This window comes from Nyctereutes procyonoides, unplaced genomic scaffold (assembly GCF_905146905.1).
Source record: "Nyctereutes procyonoides isolate TBG_1078 unplaced genomic scaffold, NYPRO_anot_genome, whole genome shotgun sequence".
Classification (NCBI taxonomy): Eukaryota; Metazoa; Chordata; class Mammalia; order Carnivora; family Canidae; genus Nyctereutes; species Nyctereutes procyonoides.
Genome location: NW_026575146.1, coordinates 80,347,458 through 80,364,760, shown reverse-complemented (window position 1 = coordinate 80,364,760; position 17,303 = coordinate 80,347,458). Strand labels below are relative to the sequence as shown.

General features: G+C 54.3%; 1 protein-coding gene across 3 annotated transcripts; it reads right to left on the bottom strand.

The window, feature by feature from the left end:
- Positions 1–1,822: 1,822 nt before the first annotated feature.
- On the bottom strand, positions 1,823–15,972 carry HNRNPL (heterogeneous nuclear ribonucleoprotein L). Of its 3 annotated transcripts, XM_055310779.1 has the most exons (13): positions 13,449–13,727; positions 11,175–11,293; positions 10,351–10,588; positions 10,147–10,232; positions 9,522–9,618; positions 9,365–9,437; positions 5,908–5,979; positions 5,516–5,796; positions 4,375–4,496; positions 3,876–4,077; positions 2,934–2,991; positions 2,739–2,834; positions 1,823–2,188 (listed from the first exon to the last, which is right to left on the bottom strand). In XM_055310779.1, exons 1-13 carry the CDS (start codon positions 13,710–13,712, stop codon positions 2,130–2,132), a joined length of 1,767 nt encoding a protein of 588 aa, XP_055166754.1. In that variant the 5' UTR covers positions 13,713–13,727; the 3' UTR covers positions 1,823–2,129. The 3 variants fall into 3 exon arrangements, with proteins under 3 accessions (XP_055166754.1, XP_055166755.1, XP_055166753.1); XM_055310780.1 differs by lacking the exon at positions 13,449–13,727 and adding an exon at positions 15,906–15,972 and having other exon boundaries at positions 5,516–5,979; XM_055310778.1 differs by having other exon boundaries at positions 5,516–5,979.
- Between the last annotated feature and the right edge of the window lie 1,331 nt (positions 15,973–17,303).

The window sequence follows — 17,303 nt, the reverse complement described above, 5'->3', positions numbered from 1 at the left end:
TCCCCACTGAGCAGGGAGCCAGATGCTGGATCTCAAGACCCCGGGATCATGACCTGAGCTGAATATGTTTAACAGACTGAGCCACCTGGGTGGCCCCTGTTTAGGATGTTTTAAAGTAATCTCTATACCCAGCATGGGGTTCAAACTCACAACCTGGAGATCAAGAGTCCTATGCTTGACCAATTGAGCCAGCCAGGCACCCGAATAGAATTAGCATGATTGGTTGGTGTAAAAAAGACAGTTATATATGACTGTTTGTGCATGGAGTACAATACATACACAGAGGATCTTCAAAACTGACAAGGGATAAAACTGGGTGCTGGGGGATCCCTGGGTGGCTCGGCGGCTTAGGGCCTGCCTTTGGCCCAGGGCATGATCCTGGAGTCCCGGGATCGAGTCCCACATCGGGCTCCCTGCATGGAGCCTGCTTCTCCCTCTGCTTGTATCTCTGCCTCTCTCTCTCATTGAATAAATAAAATCTTAAAAAACAAAACAAGACTGGGTGCTGGGAGACAAAACGGGAAAACATTCTTACCCCCATGATTTACTTGAAAACAAATCCTAGAGGACTTAGAAGTTTATGGCTGCAAGGCAACTGTAGTTTCTCCTTTGCAAAGGTTGTTTGAAACCCTGGTGAAGCAGTTTGTTCGTTCCATAAATGCCATGTGACTTCAGATGTTAATAATCAGTTTAAATAACTTCACAGCAAATTACCAAAGTGGGTTTTCTTTTCTAAGATTGTTTTTAAGAAATTGAACTCACAAGCCTGAGATCAAGAGTAGCATGCTCCACAGACTGAGCTCACCAGGCGCCCCAGTGAGCTTCCAGGTGCATCTGCATCAAAAAGGCGCAATGAACTGACCTTTGCACTTCTCTGCAGACTATTTCTTCCTTCCAGCATGAATCAAGGTCTTTAAGATAGGTTCCTTCCACCTACAGCCCTCCCTCCCCCACGCCCCACTCCAACCATATACACACGTTCCCATTTACCACAATCTCAAGAGTTCTACCACATTGCAATTGTTAGCTTTCTAAAGTAGACTCTGCATCCAGTGTGGAACCCAACGCCAGGCTTGAACTCATGACCCTTGAAACCAAGACCTGAGATCGGGTCTGATGCTCAACCATCAGACTGAGCCTGAGCCACCCAGGAAGTATCTTTTAAGTCAGCAATTCCAGTGTTAGGAACTTACCTCCAGATGAGTATGGGGAAGTTGGCTTGAGGTATTTGCATACATATAGCAATGGTTTACAATAGCAAGAAACTAGATTTTCCCTTTAGGACGAGGGAAATTAGGACACATCCCTATGACACACTGCAGGGGTAAAGATAAAAGGAGAAAGCTCTGTATGTGATACAAAACACTGTATAGTATAAAGGGTTTTGTTAAAAGTAAAACTTTGTGGTGGGAAGCACACCAAAAATTGTTAAAGGGGCTGGGAAGCAGAATTTCACTTTTTATTATAAGGTTGGAAAATAAAACCTCATAAAAGTATTTACTGGACAGGATTAAGGCTTTTTTCTTTAATCTCTTGAAGTTTTTAGTATTTTCAGCACCATTTACCTTTTAAGTGACTCTCCAACTAGATTCAGCTTGCTTGGGCAGGGCCCATGAAGACCACCACCAGACCTCCCAAGATTTTCAACAGACTGCTTAATTGCTAGCAGCATTCCCAGGGCTGCGACGGCCTGGCCCGCTGCCGGCTGGGCCTGTATCTCCCAAGGGCCTGCAGCTGTGCTGTGTCCTGGCCTGCCTGCTCCTCCGCAAGAGACCAGGTGGGAGGGAAGCAGACACACCCTAGGATCCCAGTAAGCACGAAGTTTATTTTCCAAACAATTTTATTGAAATGTGCTAAGAGTACACAGGCAGCACAAATGTATGAACAGGAAAAAAAATCACATGTACAATAATTCTTTAAAAAGTGAAGGTTAATCTTGGGAGATATCAGGTCCCCTTCCCCTCCCCCTCCAGACTTCCAGCGTTTCCGTTATGGTTAAGCCCACTAACCTAGCATTTAAAAAAAGGAATACAGGAACTTTGCAAAGGAAAAAAAAAAAACAGAAACAAAACAAACAGCATAAAGGAAAAATGTTTTCCTGCTCAGATGGGACTCTTCCTGGGCACCTATTAGGAGGCGTGCTGAGCAGTGGAGAAACACAACTTCAGAGTGTAAGGGTATGGACCATCTGCAAAGAACAAAGAGAGGTTTAGCTGGGCTCCCCTCCATTTCTGCAGTTTGACCACAGGGATCTAACCGGTCCCTGGTCACTGCCCACCATGAACCTCGCAAACAAGCCCAATAGTGAAGGCACTTCCCCTCCCCTTCAACTCCATGGACAATCCCATTCCCAGCTCCTCAGCTGGCCCAGGGCCTAAGTGGGCAGGTGTTCCCTGCTGCCAGAACAGCCCCTTCCTGGGTACTATCTGAGCCAGCCTCTGCAACAGACAGTGTTGAGTGTTTACTGGCAGCTTCTGACGCACAGAATGCCAGTCCCTGGAGGAGGAGTCTCAGTAACCCTCAGGCTGGCAGTGGGTGGTGGCAAGCAGCCAGGCTAGCCCTCCCTCCCATGGGGACCATCAGGCTAATCTCCTGGTGACCAGGTACTGCCTGCCCATGTCAGCAACAGTGAAGAGATCTCTGGGGTCCTATGTTGACAGCAGGAGGACAGCTCTGGGTTGAAGCCAGACCACCATTAGGCCACCAGGGGGATGACTACAGGACACACAGATACTCACTTGGGTTTTTCATCTGGTAATGATTCAGGAAGCCCAAAGTCTCCAGGGCATCGCTCTTGGATTCCCACTCCAGCAGCCCAGAGGAGCTGCGTTCACCTGATCAAAATGCAAAAGTTTTAGGCCAACCTGAGCAGGAAGCAGGGGGCCACTGACCTACAGCCAAAGAACAGGGAAAGGTGGGGACACTTTACTCACTTTTGCCTGAGAATACTTTCACAGAAGATGGCCGTTTCACTCCCAGCTCATCGCAGATCTGCAAGACACAGAAAATGGATTCAGAAACAGGAACATCACGTGCAGGACTCAGCCCATGACAGAGTACTTATTTTCCTGGACGTTTTTTTTTTTTTTTTTTTTTTTTTTAAGATTTTACTTATTCATTTGGGGGCGGGGGGGGGGCAGGCTCCACACAGCGAGCCTGTGGGACTCAATCCCAGGACTCCAGGATCATGCCCTGGGTTGAAGGCATGCACCAAAACACTGAGCCACCAGGGATCCCCCTTCCTGGACAGTTTTTAAGCTCTGATCACACAACATACTCTAAGGTATCCCCATGACTAAAAAAAGGTTTAGAAACACCACTCTTAACTGTGTTCTTACTACTGCTAACTACCATCATTAAATAGAAACTGCTTTCTCAAATTCTCACCTGGGTGTACTGGCAGTAAGTGTTTGCTGAACTCATGTGCAACACCCCGGGCCAGAGCAAGGTCTGAAGTCCAACCCTGCCAGTCAGCCAACCTCCCCCTCAGTGTTCCAGTTTCCTCTGATGAGGCCTTAATAAGAGCCTCCCTTCTGATGTTATCTAGGCACGGGAGGGCCTGACTACGTAGACGCTCTGAGACTGGACTCTGATCATGCCTCTATCACCCAGACACAGAGAAACCTTTTTCAGCAAAGATGCAGCCATTCTCGCTTGTCAATAATAAAACAGTATAGCAAACTTCACCATTGCTAGAGGTTTGATGCCCTTCTCAGCCACTCCATCCTGGTCCCTGCTGCAGCCCTGGGATCCAACCCAGGGCCTGGCAGGGCCGGGGCTCAATAGGAACTGGTTGAAAAACAAAAAAACAAAAAAAAAACAAAAAACGGCCCACCCAGATGGCGGTGGTGAGGGACCACCTCCGCCGCACCCACCTCGAAGAAGTTCTCCTCGGTCACCTCCAGAGGTGCATTGAAGAAGTGTAGCACGTTGCTAGGGTGCTGGATGCGATTCTTGGCTGCCTGCTCCGGAGTAGAGAACCGATTGTTCCTGGATTCGCTGAAGTCTTTATAACTGCAGGACCCGTCCTCTAGCCCGTAAGACTGCCCGGGCATGATGGCCGGTTGCTTGGAGACACTGTGCCAGGGGAGGGGAGTTCTGTTAGACCCCAAGCCCACCACGCTGGCCCCGCTCCCATCTGAAACACTGTGCGCCTCCGGGGCATTGCGCGCCACAGCTGAGGTGAGGCCAGCTCTCTCCCCCTGCTTCAGCTGAAAGCTGGGGAGCCTGCCCACCGCACCCAACTCCTGCCTGAACAAGCACCCAGTTGCGCTATGCTCCTGCCGGGCCCTTGCTAGAGTTGCCCCATTCCAATTCCCTTCTTTCCTCGGCCCCTCTCCAACGCTCCCAAGCCGGAGGAAACGCAGTACCTACCAGACGTTCAGCTTCTGGCCGAACATGAAGTTGTTGTTGAGGTGAGTGATGGCCCGGTCCACAGCATAGCCATCAGCCATCTCCACCATGGCGGCCCCCGGCTTGCTTTTCATGAATTTCACCTTAAGGAGAGCAACCGTGATCAGCACTGCTGCCCAGCTCTCAGAGACCCTTCTCCCACCACGTCTGAGCTAGTTAAAAGCAAGGAACTCCTGGCTCTGGAGCGAGGCTTCCATTTCCTCACATGTGAAAGAGGAATCCGGAGCAGAGAGAAGAGCATCTGGCCCATAGTTAGGGCTCAGCGCAACGGGCAGTGTTGTCACCTCAGGATGTAACCCATGTGTGCACTGTTTAACGGAGCCCAACAAAAGCTGGGGGCACAGGGAGAAAACAGCAGCTACTTCTGTCATCGTCTGTTCACAAACAGATGCACACGGTCTACGGAGGGCGGGCCACAATGGGACACACCGCCGTGGGTGACAGTACCGACGACCGTGAGAACCCATGCCAGAGGCGCTAAAGCCAGCTTCTGTAGCCTGAAATCCGGCTTCTACGTAAAGGTCTGTGAACCTGGGCAAATTATTTACCCTCCGTGCCTCCGCTGCCCTGACTTTTCATCAAGGATTCTAGGAACGGGCAAGTTGCTATGATTCAAGCCCTTTCAATGCCACGAACGTTTGACCTGTGCTAGCTGTCACTGCCGTGAGCCCCGGGCCAAGCCAGGGGCCAGGAGCTCTTTAGACGCTTTCAGGACTCAGCTGGGTTCGAGACAAGCCACCCGGTCAGAGGTGCACAGCCACCTTTCCTACAGGCACAGCAGGAAGGCCAGTGTTGCCAGATCATCATAAGTTTTCTGAAGAAAATCCTCACACGATGATCTTCGGCCACAATAGTTTTGTAAGTCATAAACGTTCGTGTAACGTTAATACTTCCACATGAAGAAGTCCTGGTTAACACCCCCGGTTAAAAAACACAACGCCGACGGTGAGGACAAACCAAATGTCTGCAGCTGGCCGCCTGCTTCAGCGAGCCACCCTCTCTGCATCAGCCTGCTCCCAGCCAGGCTCCTTCCCCCACCGGGACGTCTGAGGTTCAGCCCGCTAGGTCTGTAAGGGAAGCAACGGACCTGACAGAGGCTCACCTTCTCCACATTGCCATACAAGCAGAAGACATTGAAGACCCGATCACAGTTCATCTTAGATTGATCCAAGCCATAGACCATGAGCACAGGGCTGTCGGCGTGGGGGCCATACTCGGGTGGTGGGGGAGGGGGTGGGGGGTGCCCATACTGGGGGCCGTAGCGACTTGGGCCCCGACGGTGACCCCCCACTGGTGGGCCCATCCTTCTCCCTTCGTAGTGAGGTGGGGGGGGCCCGTAGCCCTCATCATGGTAATGGCTGTGGTACCCACCGTGGGGCCCTCCTGGGGGGTGGGAAGGAAAGAGAGGGAGGACGGGTGAGAATTTGCGCGGCGGGCGGCGGGCAGGGGCACATGAGCCACGGGAGTCCACGGAGGGGAACCCCCTGCCCTCACCATATTCTGCGGGGTGATCTCCCAGGAGAGGGGGCTGTCTCTGGCGTTTGTTAGGGTTGCTGCCAGGGTCACCTGTGGACAGAGAAAGCAGTCAGAGGCTAACGTGGAACAAAGAGGGTCACCCTCCTGACTAGAGGCTAACCTCAAAGCCCTTCAGTTCCTGCAAGCCTTAAGCAAACCCTCCCTTCCTCACTGGAGCTGCTGGGGCCTCCTTCCTGTGGCCTGACCCAGGGTGGGCATGAAGCCCATCCTCAAGGATGGAGCCCGCTTCTCTTCCCCTGCCCATGCCAAACAGCAGACTTCCTTTCTCTGGGAAGGATGAGGCCAGCTTCTGGGCTTTCTCCTGCCCTGGCCCAAATGGGAAGGCCAGCTCTTGGGCCCTCTGGGGAACCTGCAGATGCTACAGAAGCTGTTATATTATGGAGCCAAGAACAGATTTCTAAGTAACTCCCAATAAAGGGAGAGGAGCCTGAGCAAGAAATCCACCAAGATGAAGCAGGACAGAAAGATAAAATCTGGCCCCCAAAGTTCCAAGGTTCTAGGAGCTCTAGGCCCCACTTTCTAGGCCCTTTCTTTTGTCTACCCTGATCCCCCCTCCCACCTCATCCCCTCCCCTCCCCCATGTTACATCCAACCCGAGGAGAGGGGGACTGTAGGAAAGGACAAGCAGGGCAACAACAGAACCAGTTCAATTGAGCAGTCATGTACAAGGCATCAACATTCTCAGACCCCGACAATGGCGCAGATCCACCCCAGACCCCAGCTGCAATTCATAGTTACTACATGAATTCAGCGCTCGAGTGGCAGACACTGTTGCTAAGCGCTTTACAGACATCACCGCTTCTGAAATTCCTCACAACAACCCTATGAGGTAGGTACTATTTTACCCCCGTTTTACAGATAAGGAACCTGAGCACTCAACTTTTAACTGAGTAGTTAAAAGACACTTTGGCCCAAGGTTACAAAGCAAGTTAGTGGCCGAGCCAGGATTTGAACCCAGGTCTGGCTGACTCCAAAACCCATGGCTCGAGACCACTGCCCTTTCCTGCCACCCGGCCTGGGTTTTGTTTTCAACAATCAGTCATTACAAAGATGGAAAAGGGCTACTTACAGCAGAAGTACAGAGTACAATGTCCATTTGTCACAAAAAACAAATCTGTATTTTCTCTTACCATTGGACGCTTCAACAGTGAGTTAGCACAGTTCTGAAAGATGGCGTCCCATCAAACATACACTGCGACCCTGCATCACATGGTTTTACAGTCATAAATACAAGTTACGGTACACATCCGCTACAATTTTTCTTTTAAGAATTGTTTTTTAAAAGTCAATGTTTTGATTAAATCAAAAATGGCTCACAGATGTTCTGTCCTCAGAAGATACCAGAAAGTGGAAAATAAAGGTGTATGAAGTGGGTAGTGTCCCTCCATGTTGTCAGCTCCTCACATTGTGTGCTGCAGTGCGGTGGTGCGGTGCTTCTGGCTGTGTAGCGCTCCGTGTGCGTGTCTCCTGGTTATGAAGTGTGCCAGTGGCCCCACTATGCCCGCGCTTTTGGCCTTGGGAGCGCGCCCGGTTACCCACCAGCAGGTAACTGTGTACCTCTGAGCTGTTTGGCTGTCTGGTTTTAGGTCTGTTTGGTTTTTTTGATTTTTTTTTTTGTTGTGGTTTAAGTTTTTTTTTTTTTTTGTTTTCTGATCTCCAGTTGGTGCAGATTATGTTGGCAGCCGATGACTGCGGAAAAAATAAAAATATCGAAACAGAAAAGAACAAAAAAAAGGCCCTCCCCAAACCAAAGGACTTAAAAAAACCAAAAACCAAAAAACAACCCATATGGCGAGGAATGGAGAGAGGATCCTATTGTCTTGGAGGCCCATGGAATCTACTTCGGTCTATGAAACGTTCTCCGAAAAGAGCGCCGCTGGCTGGCTGGGAGAGCTCTGTTCTCTGTGTTTCCTACTTCTGTGTACATTCTCGGGTTCAAGTTTGCTTGGATTTTGACTTTTTTTTAATGTTTAGTAAAAAAGCAGTGTCTGCTGCCATGTTGCGTCTCTTTCTCTCTTTGTCTCTGTCTGCCTCTGTCTCTGTGCTTGTAGCTGTTCCTTGGAGCGCGGTGTGGTGTTCTTGATGTAGTGAGCTCAAGTCTGCGGCTGTTTCTGGGGACGTGGTGGAGGCTGCGTGTTCTGTTCTCTCCAGGAAGAGCTAGTGGTTTCTACCCTGTGTGTTGGTGAGCAATGTGCAGAGGCAGAGCCGCTGAAGTATGGTTCCCGAGGGGTGGCGAAGCACCGCCCTCACTCCAGGCCACCTCATCAGCTCTCGTTTTTGCCCCCCAGCCTCGGGGCGGCCAGAGCTGAGAGGCATCAAAACCAATGCACAGCCAGCCCCTGCCACTAGCCCCTGCCGGTCTGCACATCTTCTATTATGTTCCTTGGAGAAGAAATGGTTGGTTGCCATGTTTCTGTTAGCGGTCATGTAATGCCATTGCCCGCTCTGGTACATTCACTCGGTCACCAATTTGCCTCTGACCTCTGGAGGGGCAGCCAGGCCCACAGTGCCCACTGTGAGGGTCCTGGGGAAGAGTCTAGCCCACCCTGCCCACTGCTTCCCAGCTGTGAGGGCGAGCAAGACAGGCCCGCCTAGGAATGGGGGCCTTTGGCCTCCCAGGGCCCGTTGAGAGGTCAGCAACCGGCCTCCTCCCTCAGCCCGTGGCCTAGTCCGACGTATCAGACCAAGATAGACAGAGATGGATGGTCTTGCTGAGGGGGTGCCGCTGTTTTTCAAAGGCAATCCTCCACCTCTCCCTCCTATCCAAGGCAAACCATTCTTGACAGATTCTAGGAAGGGGGTTGTCCATTTGGGCCCCCCGTAGAGATGTTGAGTCCCCGCTACAAGGGAGGTGAGGCGTGTCCACCCTGCTCCAATCCAGGGTGTCTCACCTCCACAAAGTCAACTTGCTCAAAGGCTCTCCTCCAAGGGCCTGGGAGCCCTCATCACCTCCCCACTCTGCCCCCACCCTTCCCCCAACAGACCCTCTCGATAGTGGAGAGCAAGAGAACCATTCCTGGCCCAGTGAGGATGGAGAGTCAGTGACCCTAGGCAGGCTCCTAGAAGGGAAGCAGCAGAATCCATCTGGGAGCTGCTGCTGGTTTATGTAAGCCATTGCCTCGCCCTGTGCTCAACGAGGCCCTGCTCCCCCACCCCGTCCAAGCCTCTGCCCTGGCTCTACACCCTCAGGCACATCAAAGGGCCCCCAGCAGCAGCTAGAACCTAGAGGCCCCCTCATTCAGCCTCTCCCACTAGAGCGTCTCTTCCAAGGGCTGACCGCCCCACCGCCCCAGGCCCTCCCATGTCCACAGGGAGCCCAATGGCATTACATAACCCTGAGCCCCGGTCTATGGAGTGCACTAGTCGAGTGAAGGCAAGGCGGGTGTGTTTAGAACAAAGTGGCCATCAGGATTACCTTGTCCACTGAGATTGGGATTTGTGTAGTCCCAAGTATCCTGATCGTTCTTGAACACATTCAAGCGTGTGGGCTGCAGGGACAAGACAAAGCTTGAAATTAGCCAGGCCCCAGTTCACCTGGAAGGTGACAAGGGGCAGTCACTTCCCAGACCTACCTTCGCATATTCAATCTTCAGAGTGCAACAACCCGAGTAAATATCAGCCCCATTAAGCGAGGCCTTGGCCCGCTGGGCACTCTGCACAGAGTCAAATGTGCATAAAGTTAAGGAAAGCCCCGAGACGGGTGTGCTTTGGGAAGGGCTTCACGGGAGGACGACAAGGGAATCCCCAAAAACCATATACTGCATGTGCACTTAGCTCACTGCCCAGTCACTAGCCGCTTGCAGGAGACACGCTGGAGCGCTGCCCCAGGTGGGCAGTCACTGTCTGGAGTTCCTGTCATCTACACTCACAACCCAAGACCCACAGGTGGCAGCAACTCCCTCTGCCACCATCCCAGGCCAAGCCACTTTTCCTTTGCCCACTCCTCTCTCCCGTGCCATGTGCTTTGACTAAGCCTGGACAACCCCCACCCCCCACCCCCGTGGCACCCTAGACTCTGAGCTTTCACACTACACGCCCCATTCTTTAACGATCCCTCCCATCAGACCAGGGGCTCTGTGAAGAAACCAGGCACATGGCAGGCATCAGGAGCTCCATGCTGGTTGAAAGGATGGACTCCTGCTGAGCCTTGAGAGCACCCCCAGCTCTAAGAACACCCCCCTTCCCATCGAAGGATATTCCACCATGGCCTGGACTCCATTCTTCCGGAAAATAACGATTCTCTGGACAGGACCACAAGGGTTGCAGATAGTGTAAAGAACATCCTGTAGAAAGCATACAGGCAAGATGAAAAGGCACTGGCAGGTCAATCTGGCTCAGGGGAGAGGAAGGGAGGAAGAGAGGCTCACGAAAGCATCTGAAAGGCGGCTCGTTGGCACATACCGTGGTAATGGAATAGATCGGGTTCAAGATGGTAAAGAGAAGCACGCTGTTGACGCTCCGGGAGTCATCTGAGTCCCCGGGCCGGGAGATCTTCTGGCTGGTAGAGTAATTGACAAAAGCCGGGTGGCCAGCAATGTAGATTTGGTTGTCGGCTGCGTAGTTCACAGCGTTGCAAGCCCCCAGTACATCTTCAAACTCCACCAACGCTTGTCTCTTTTTAGGCATTACTACCACATAGCTGGCAGAAAAAAACACATATATTTCAGCCCTTGCAGGAGAATATGAACAAGAAAGTGGCATTCCAGATATTCCCTGAACAGACTCATCTCTCTGGACTCCTCTGTACCCCCACCATGGTTTCCTGACCTGAACATCCTGCACCCTAAGTGGCACAACATGCAAAGAGACGTAGGCATCACCTCCTCTGGGGAGCCTGCCTTCCAGAATCCTCCTCCCCTGGCTGAGTCAGATGCCTCCCGCAGGCTCCTGGGCTTTCCTATCACAGTGCTAATCACTCTGGATGGGAAGCTATCTGGGAGGGGCCCCCAAACAGTTTCATTTGCTACTCTATTCCCAGTGCCTAACATGTGACAAAAACACTTGCTACGTGAGAGAATGTGGACTAGAAGCTACAAATGGGGGGTGGGAAGACATGGAACTTGCCACCTCACCCAAAGTGTTAAGTGCTAAACCCAAGAGTGGAGAAGCCCCAGGACCTAGCCAAAGAACCCTGGGTCAAACTGGTCATGTCACTTCCAACCAAAACCCAAGGACACAAAGGACAACAACTTCTATGTCCAACCCGTGGCCTCTGAATGGAGTACCTGATGGGTCCAAATTCCTGCAAGGCCTCCACAAGGTCAGCTTCCACCACACCGTCAATCAAGCCCCTGATGTGAACAACCGGGGAGGCAGGGGTTTTGTGTGGGTCATCGTAGTTCTCCTGTGAAAGGAAGCAAAATCGTAACTTCATTTCCTGCTGTACAAGATGCAGGCCCACTGTCCTCTGTGCTGTTGGGAACCCAATCAGATAAGACACTTAAATGTCAAACAGGGCGGACAACAAGGGATGGCAATACAAACCAATCACCTCAAAAGGATTTTAGGCCTGCAGAGCACAGAGCCTGAGTGCGTGACCACTTGCCACTGCCTCTTGCTGTAGCTTCTTCTTCTTTTAAAGATAATTTATTCATTCATGAGATACACAGAGAGAGGGAGAGCAAGGTAGAGACACAGGCAGAGGGAGAAGCAGGCTCCATGCAGGGAGCCCGACTCAGGACTCGATCCCGGAACTCCAGGATCACACCCTGGGCAGAAGGCAGGCGTTAAACCGCTGAGCCACCCAGGGATCCCCTCTTGCTGTAGCTTCTGAGGAAGGCAAAATGTAAGATAAGACATGCCCCATATCTTACATTCCTCCTAGAATTTTTCTCTACCCACTGGTCAAGGAAACGGGGAAACAACTGAGATAGGAAGGGCACAGCACTAGCAGGAAGAACTCAAACAGTTTTCTGCTGCAGTCTGAATCACAACATTCTCTTGGAATGTAACTTTGAACTTTCCCTAGTGGAACAAGCCCAGTCAAGCATTACCGTTCCCCACCACTCACCCCCAGGACCAGTCACACAGTAAAACACCCATGCCCCAGAAGCTGTGAAAGCCAGGGCAGTCTCGACCACTTCTAGCCTTTAATCACCCACCAAAATCTGTGTTGGAAAATACTGCCTAGGCCAGACTAAGGAAAAATAAGATATGAAAAGTCTTTCAGAAAGAAAAGAAACTCCAACCCACACCACTAAAACTCAAGACGGCTCCCTTGCAAGGAGAACTATCTTTCCACCCACACAGAGGGAGACGCCTCTGGGAATCAGGAAGAAAGTAACTTTCTCCATGTCTCCTGGGCTCTGGGCCCAACCTCCTGTCTGAGAGCCACCAAGCAGAAGCCCATGGAACAGGGGCAGAATTGGATTCTATTTCAGGAATGAACCACACAAACCACAGGAGGCACACCCGCCTGATGGTTACCAGCTCAGCAGTTTAGAGTTCCATAGCCCATAAATTCTAATCCCAGCCCCGCCCCCATAGCTATATGATCTGAACAAACTTCCCTCAGCCCGTGGAGTCCCGAATTGTAATACCACCGTGTAACTCACACAGAAGTGTTAAAGATTTAGCTTAAGTACTTTCAAAATGTGTGCAACAAGGCCTGGCAGAAATTGAAACACTAGAAATCACAGCTACAGGTCACCACCAAACCCTGGAAAATCCTGCAAATGGCTGAACGGGAGAGGACTTCGTGAACTTGGGCGGGAGGAGGGAATGGGCTCCAAGCCAGGAGGAACAAATGGTGGTCCTTCCCAACTAGGAGGCCAAAGACGTCGAAAACCTCCCAAAACGCCCACCCTCATGGAACATTCTGGTTCATCAAACCAAATGCACCCACTTAAGCCCCGGAACTTTTAAGCAAACTTGTGATGGTTCCAAAGCTTACTTCAATTCCCACACGGCTAAAAAGACCTTTCGCAAGCCTTTCTTCTGGTTTTCACAGCCCACAAGAACGGGGGCACAGTCTGTTCTAGGGGAACATCCTCAAAGTAGATCAACTTCTGTGTCGACACGAACCATGACGCGATAAAGATTTAATAGCAATCGGGCAAAATTCCCCACTCAAGTGCGGAAAAGGCCACCGCCCACCCGTTCCCGCTCACGCGGTGCTTCCCCCCCCACCCGCCCACGAGGCCCAAGCACAAGTAGTGCGCTTGCGCAGGAGGGCAGTGAATTAAACGATAAAGGAAAAGAAACGGCCGCGCGGCCGCCCCACACTCCAGCCCGCGGCGCCTGCGCACTGCGCCACCCGCAGCGCGAGCTCCTTCCTCCGCCTCCCACACCCCCCCTCCGCTCTGACTAGCGCGCACGCGCAAGCGCCTGTCCTCGCGCAAACCCCGCCGTTTGCCCAATGCCTGCCCCTCCCCCACCCCGTCACGGCGTGAGGGCCTGGGCGCGTGCGCAGAGGCGCCCCCCCTCAAATGAATACCCTCAAGGTGGAAATTTTTCCCTCCCTTCACGGCTGTCCCCGGCGCCTAGGGCCCTGGCCTCACCCCGCCGCCGCCGCCCGCCGCCCCGGCTCCTCCACCGCCGCCGCCACCGCCTCCGTGCTGGTCGCCAGCGTTGTCCGTCTTGAGCCGCTTAGGGGCTCGGCCGCCCTCACTGCCGCCGCCGTAGTAGCGGCCACCGCCGCCTCCGCCGCCCGCCGCCGCCATCTTCACCATCGCTCCCGACCGCCTCCGCTGCTCGTCCGGCTGCTGCCTCTGCTCCAGCCGCCGACGCCGCTTCTCCGCCCGGGGCAGCAGCCTCCGCGACATGGCGGCGCAGAACCCGCCTCCCCCCGCCTCTCATTGGGGGAGGGACACGCCCGTCACCCGCCGCCCCCACCCGATAGGGGGAGCCACTGGTCCCGCCAAGGGGGGAGGGGAAGCCTCCGCACGCCTCGCGCGCCTATTGGGTACAGCCCACGCCGTTCTGCAGCCGGGCCCGCCCTCGTTTGTCTGGGACACTCCTTATAGGCGAGTGCTTTCTGCCAGTCATTCGCCCGACCCCGCCGCCTTAAAATAAACTCCAATTTGATAGGTCGGATTTCTGGCACGGCCTGGCCTCCCGTGGAGCCCCTGATAGGAAGAACGCTCCCCATTCGCCTGGGGAGCCCCGCCTTCTTCCCACTTGGATTGGCTCCCTCACTGGTCCATCAAACCGAAAAGCCTTAGTGTTCCAGTCACGACTCCCCCCTTCCCGCGCCACTCGGCAAGGAGAAAAGGAAAGCCCTCCCTCTGGCCTCTCTCCAGTGGTTACTGCAGATGCCCATCTCCTGCGTCTCTACCCGATTAGTCAATGACGAGGGGGAAGGGTCCCCTCGCTTGGACGCTACGACCACCGGTGGTCTCTGATTGGGTGCAGAAGGGAAGCCCTCCCCAGGCCGACGGGCGTTCTTTGGCGCAGTCTAGGACGGGATCGGGGGCGAGGGCGCGAGCGCCCATAGGCTTCCAGGCGTCTATGGAGGCGGGGCGACCCTATAAACGAGCCAAGGCCTGGGGTACCCCGAGTATTTATTGACATGCTGTGTGTCGCGCCGAGGGCCAGCCCGAGACGGGGGCAGCTGCCAGTGCAGTGTCCCCAGCGCTGTACCTTTTCCCTCCCCACCTCGATCCTAAACGGGGCCGGAGGAATTTTAATAACCCAAACTTAACCCTTTCGGGAGAAAACCATTTGCAGCTGCCGACTGTCTTCGGACCCTGTCAAGTTGGCCGGCGTCATGTCACGCATCCGCTTCGCCTCTAAATTCAGCCAGAATAGCGCCTTTCAGTTTGCACAAAGGGAGGACCCTTCACGCCCCTTTCGACCTTTGCCCGCGTAGGCCCTTCCAGCTACAAACCCCTCCGGCCGGAGCTACCACTCGCGCTGTCCGTGCAGCAGTCGCTACTCTGAAAGCGGTCCCTGTCCCTACTCGTCCCTGTGATAACTCCTGACCACCCAGGCCAGTGGCTTTCATGCGACTGCCCCGGTCCTGATCTCTGTGACTCGTCACAGGCTGGTGACTGTCCCTTTTCCCGCGCGGAAGTCCTGTGTGGGTAAGGGAGCGTAGTGACGCTGGCCCCCTACCAAGCACAGGCACGGTGCGCCAAAGGGGAGTCCCGGTGTCCTAGGTGTCCGGGCCCTCCTTCCTTGGGGACAGGGTAGGGCAACCCTGAGGATTCCCCCCTCCCTCCGGCTCCGGGGTCCAACGCCGTTCCCAAGAGCCGGAACCTAGGGGCGGGGTGGGGGGGTCGAGCCAGGAGCCCGCGTTAGGGGGCTGTCTCTCGGAGGTAGGACGGGAGATCCTGAGCTCAGAGAGGACAGAATCGTGGGAAATAGGGGCGCCCCCCCAAGGACGCTTCGGAATCTTCCCTCCGGTGAAAGGAAAGGGGGTTCCTAAAATAATAGGAGCCCTCGTGGAAACTAAGTTTGAAATGGGGTCAGTGAGCTACGAGGTGGGACAGGACCGACGGGCCCGCAGATTTGGGGAGATGAGAAAGTTGGGAGCGGGCTGCCGGCGATCTCAATCAGTTCCCGGTCACACCGGGAAAATCCCAAAAGGCCGGCGAAACACCGAAAAGGGGGGGGGGGGGGCGGCGCCTCCAACACGTGATCGTGGCGACGGAGGGAGGCGGGGCGGGTCCCACCGAAGGGCGGGGTCGCGAGGTCCCGACGTCAGAGGAATGCGGTGGGGGGAGGGGGGAGGGGGGAGAGGGGCCCCTCCCCTCCCCGCCCCCGCGCCCGGCCCGTACGCCCCTCGCGCCGACGCGCGCTGCCGGGACGCGGCGGAACCGTCCTCGGCGCCGCGCGTTCCGGGTCGCCCGCCCGCCCGCCCGCTCACACCCTCGGCGGGCGGCCGGGCCGTCGCGTTCCCCGCACCGCCACGCTCCCGGCCTCCGCCCCTCCCCCACCCCCTGCGCTCCGGCGGCGGGCGGCGCCTCCCACCCGCCCCCCGCCCCCCGCCCCGACCCCTCGCCCCCAGCCCCTACCAGCTCGGCGGCGAGCCTGGCCGGCCGTCCGGGATCGAAAAGAGCAGACACTGGGAAGTTTTGGGGGAGGGAGGGGCGGGCCTTAAAGGGACCACGACCTCTTTTCAGCCTGGGAAAAAAACGGGGGGGGGGGAGATCGAGAGTTGCTCTGCGTTTGAGTGGAGGAAACAACGCCAGAAGGGAATGGAAAGACTGGTGCGCCGTCGCGTTAGGGCTCCGCGCCCCTTTTCCCCAAACACCCCAACTCCTCACTCCACCTCCCCCCTCGCCATCTCGGGAAGTCACGCAGAGGCTTGGCGGTCACGCCTCATTCCTCCCAGTCAGCCAAGTGCTGTGTTAGTGGAGGTTAATGTTGGGGTGCACGTTGTGCGGATGGGGGAACGGGCTCAGGGGACGCAAGCGGCGAATCGAGGATCCCGCAGCTTGTAGGTGGCCGTAGCGGGATTTGTCTGCCCCCCCGCACCGCAGTCCCCGTTTGTGGTTATGGGGGCTGCAATATGCAGTGCAGGTTAAGGGCGCGGGCTCCGGGCCAGACACCCGGTTCAAGTATGGAGCATGCACTTACTAGCTCTGGGGTCTTGGAAAGTGAGTTAGCCGTTTTTTCCCTCATCCAATAGGAAGGAGAAGGGAATAGCACCTGCCTTCTAGGGTGGTCTTGAGAGATGCTGAGAATGTCTGGAAGCGGAGGGACCCCAGGCCTACTCCCATTTCACAGATAGGTAAAAGTGAGGCCCAGAGAAGGGAAAAACCAGTTGAAATACGCCACAAGAAGACCTGACTAGGTCTTACCCTCCTTAACAACCACAAGATGCCATCTGACCCCTATAGATCCATCCCTGTGTACCCGTTTTCCACCTGTCCTTGACCTGGTACAATGACTTCCTTCTGTTCCATTAAATGCCCAGAGCCCATTCCTGACTTTGCACCGGCTCCTCCTCCTGCCTAAAATACTCTCCTAGGGGCTTTGCTCCTCTTCAGACAGACCAAGGCTCAAATGCCACTTCCTGGCCTTGTCAGCCTAGTTACTCCCATACGCTGTTATAATCCTGGCTCCCCATTTCTTCTCCCTTTTTGCACTTATTGCCATGTGAAAACATCCACTTGTTTGTTTAATTTGTCCACTAGTCTGGGCTCTTTTGGGGGTGGAAGTAGGTATGTTTCAGTCATTCTAAGGATCTACCCTAGGGTGGTTCATTCACTCAATGGGTGCTTATTGAGGCAACACTAGTGGGGGCACCTGGGATAAAATGATGAGGAAGATATGGAAACTTCTCTCCTTCCTGGGGGTTACATTCTAGTGAAATACTTAAGGAAAACATTGTATCAGATGGTGAGAACTGCTATTCAGAAATTAAAACAGGGGTGCCTGGATGGCTAGGCAGGTTGTGTCAGCCTTTG

Excerpts from the sequence above, each read along its gene's own strand:
- HNRNPL (XM_055310778.1), bottom strand. The coding sequence starts at position 13,712 with ATGTCGCGGAGGCTGCTGCCCCGGGCGGAGAAGCGGCGTCGGCGGCTG. Across the intron at positions 4,497-5,515 it reads TGTATGGCAATGTGGAGAAG|GTGAAATTCATGAAAAGCAA; the intron begins GTGAGCCTCTGT and ends GCTCTCCTTAAG. Across the intron at positions 2,992-3,875 it reads CCGAGGAGAACTTCTTCGAG|ATCTGCGATGAGCTGGGAGT; the intron begins GTGGGTGCGGCG and ends TGTGTCTTGCAG.